The 2500-nt window shown below is 46.5% G+C and overlaps 1 protein-coding gene across 1 annotated transcript in view; it reads left to right on the plus strand.

The window, feature by feature from the left end:
* Nucleotides 1–2500, plus strand: part of LOC143296244 (collagen alpha-6(VI) chain-like) — a 39524-nt gene that overhangs the window by 27312 nt on the left and 9712 nt on the right. The window contains exon 17 of the mRNA XM_076608080.1: nt 79–192. Within this exon, the coding sequence (XP_076464195.1) occupies nt 79–192 (114 nt within the window). The remainder of the gene's footprint in view (nt 1–78; nt 193–2500) is intronic.

Genomic DNA, 2500 nt, shown 5'->3' on the forward strand with positions numbered 1-2500 from the left:
AAACCCAAATGAAAATGGCTCACCGAGATGTTCTTTTTCTTTTTTTCTTTTTCTTTTCTTTCTTTCTGTTTTAAAAAGTTCGCTCGGGAGTACGCATATGCGCCTTTCCACGGAGCCAGAGACGACAAGAACCACTTTGCCATCATTGTCACCGACAACATGTCCGACAATGTGAACGACACCATTGATCAGGTTGGTGGTGATGGTTTTCTTCTGTTTGGTTTTAATAGATTAATCAATCAGCCAATCAATCAATTAATCAATATATCAATCGATCAATCAATCAATCAGTCAATCAAATTAATAAATTAAATTCTTTTTCCAGGTTCAATGTTCTGCATATATATATACACACACACACACACACACACATATATATATATATATATATATATATATATATATATATATACATATATATATACACACACACATATATATATATATATATATATATATATATATATATATATATATATATATAACTTACATAAGTTTACAGTTGGAACAACAACAACGTGAGAGCTGTGTAATCAGTAGTTTATCCACTGCAAAGGGAATTACACGATGGAGTCTCCCGTCGGTCCGACGGATGAGTAGGCAGGCAGGCTTATCTGTCGGTGTGTGTCCTCATGTGGGAGGAGAGGCCGATTCTGGATGCGCAGCACTTTTCACAGGTGTTGCAAGGGAAAACGTCTCCAGAAGTTGAGCCCTGCTTCCTTCGCTCACGTTTCTCCTTAATGGCCAGCGTTGTCTTGTTTTCAAACGTCTTTATGCCACTAGAGCACAGCATCCTCCAGCGACAGCGGTCAAGGGCATCAGTTTCCCAGGAAGCGATGTCTATGTCACAGGCTTTGAGGTTTGTCTTCAAGGTGGCCTTGAAGCGCTTGCAGGGTCTTCCAAGTTCACGGTGGCCTTCCTTCAGCTGGCCATACAAAAGCATCTTCGGGATCCTGCTGTCTGTCATGCGGACAACGTGTTCTGTCCAGCGTAGCTGGCTCTGGATCAGCAGCCTTTCGATGCTGGGCAGACCGCTCCTCTCCAGGACCTGGAGGTTGGAGACCCTGTCTTGCCACTTTATGCCGAGGATCTTTCGTAGGCATCTCTGGTGAAACTGCTCAAGTTGTTGAATGTGACGGCGATACGTCGTCCATGTTTCACAGCAGTACAACAAGATGGTCAGCACAACAGCTCTGTAGGTTTTCATCTTGGTGCTGAGCCTGATGCCTTTGTTGTTCCACAGCCTGTTGTTGAGTCTGCAAAAGGCTGAGCTGGCCTTGGCGATGCGCAGCGTTACTTCTGGATCAAGGGGTCCGTTGCTGCATAGGGTGCTGCCCAGGCAGCAAAACTTGTCGACTGACTTGATCTCTGTGTCACTGATCTTGATTGCAGGTGGGGGATGAGGCACTGGCGTTCTGTGAGCTAGCCGGTTGGTACATGGACTCGGTCTTGCTAAGGCTGATGGAGAGTCCAAAGCGCCTGCAGGAGGTTGAGAACCTGTCCATAATGAACTGCATGTCCTCATGGGTGTGTGCAGCAAGCGCGCAGTCATCAGCGAAGAGGAACTCTCTCATCAGTGCCTCAAACACCCTGGACCTGGCATGGAGTAGCCGCAAGTTAAAAAGTTTGCCATCTGTGCGAAACTGAATGTTGATGCCCCGGTCACAGTCTTGGAAGGTGTCAATCAGCATGGCAGAGAAGAGAATGGAGAACAGTGTGGGTGCCAAGACGCTGCCGGACAATCACATAGTCCAGCATGTGCCATTGTTTGGAGCGGGGATGCATCCATGTGTTCTTGTACTTGTCCGCTTGTTGGAAGAGGGAATTGGTTATGGTCAGTCCATGCTGCGCAGAGAGCGAGAGCAAAAGCAGTCCGTTGGAGTTGCACTTGCCAGTGCTGGGCTGTCCTAGACTTTTGACCACGAGGAGAAGTCTACGCCGACGCGGGCATTGAAATTCCCAAGGATGATCAGCCTGTCCTTTCTATCTACCGCTGAAATGGTGCGGCTGAGCTCCTCGTCGAAAGCTTCTAGCTCGTCGTTCTGACAAAATTCTGGCAAAGGGAATTAATGTGCAGCTAAGTCTTCTGTGAAGGACTATGGCTGTCAGACAAGGAGGCAAGATATGCACTGGTTCTTAGTGCAGCAGCCTTGGGTATTAGTCGGCCTTTGGGGGGGGCATCCCAACGCCGACCGTCCTAAAACCCTCTCGGCCGAGAGAGTGGGGATTTAACTTGGGCAAGACACTCCGCGAGAATCAAATCCTAGCCCAGGTTGTCGAGACAGCAGTCGCCACCTATGCTGTTCTGATAATCATCTTCGGAGACGAAATTTACTTATCTATTTATTGATTTGTTTGTCTGTTTGTTTGTTTGTTTATTTGTTTGTCTGTTTATTCATTTCTTGATCTAATCATTAATCCTAGACCAGATAAACGGGAGAGCAGTCGCCACCTTTGCTGTTGTGATGGTCATCGTTGGACACGAAATTTATTCATTTAT

Source organism: Babylonia areolata, chromosome 21 (genome assembly GCF_041734735.1).
Source record: "Babylonia areolata isolate BAREFJ2019XMU chromosome 21, ASM4173473v1, whole genome shotgun sequence".
In the NCBI taxonomy this organism is placed as follows: Eukaryota; Metazoa; Mollusca; class Gastropoda; order Neogastropoda; family Buccinidae; genus Babylonia; species Babylonia areolata.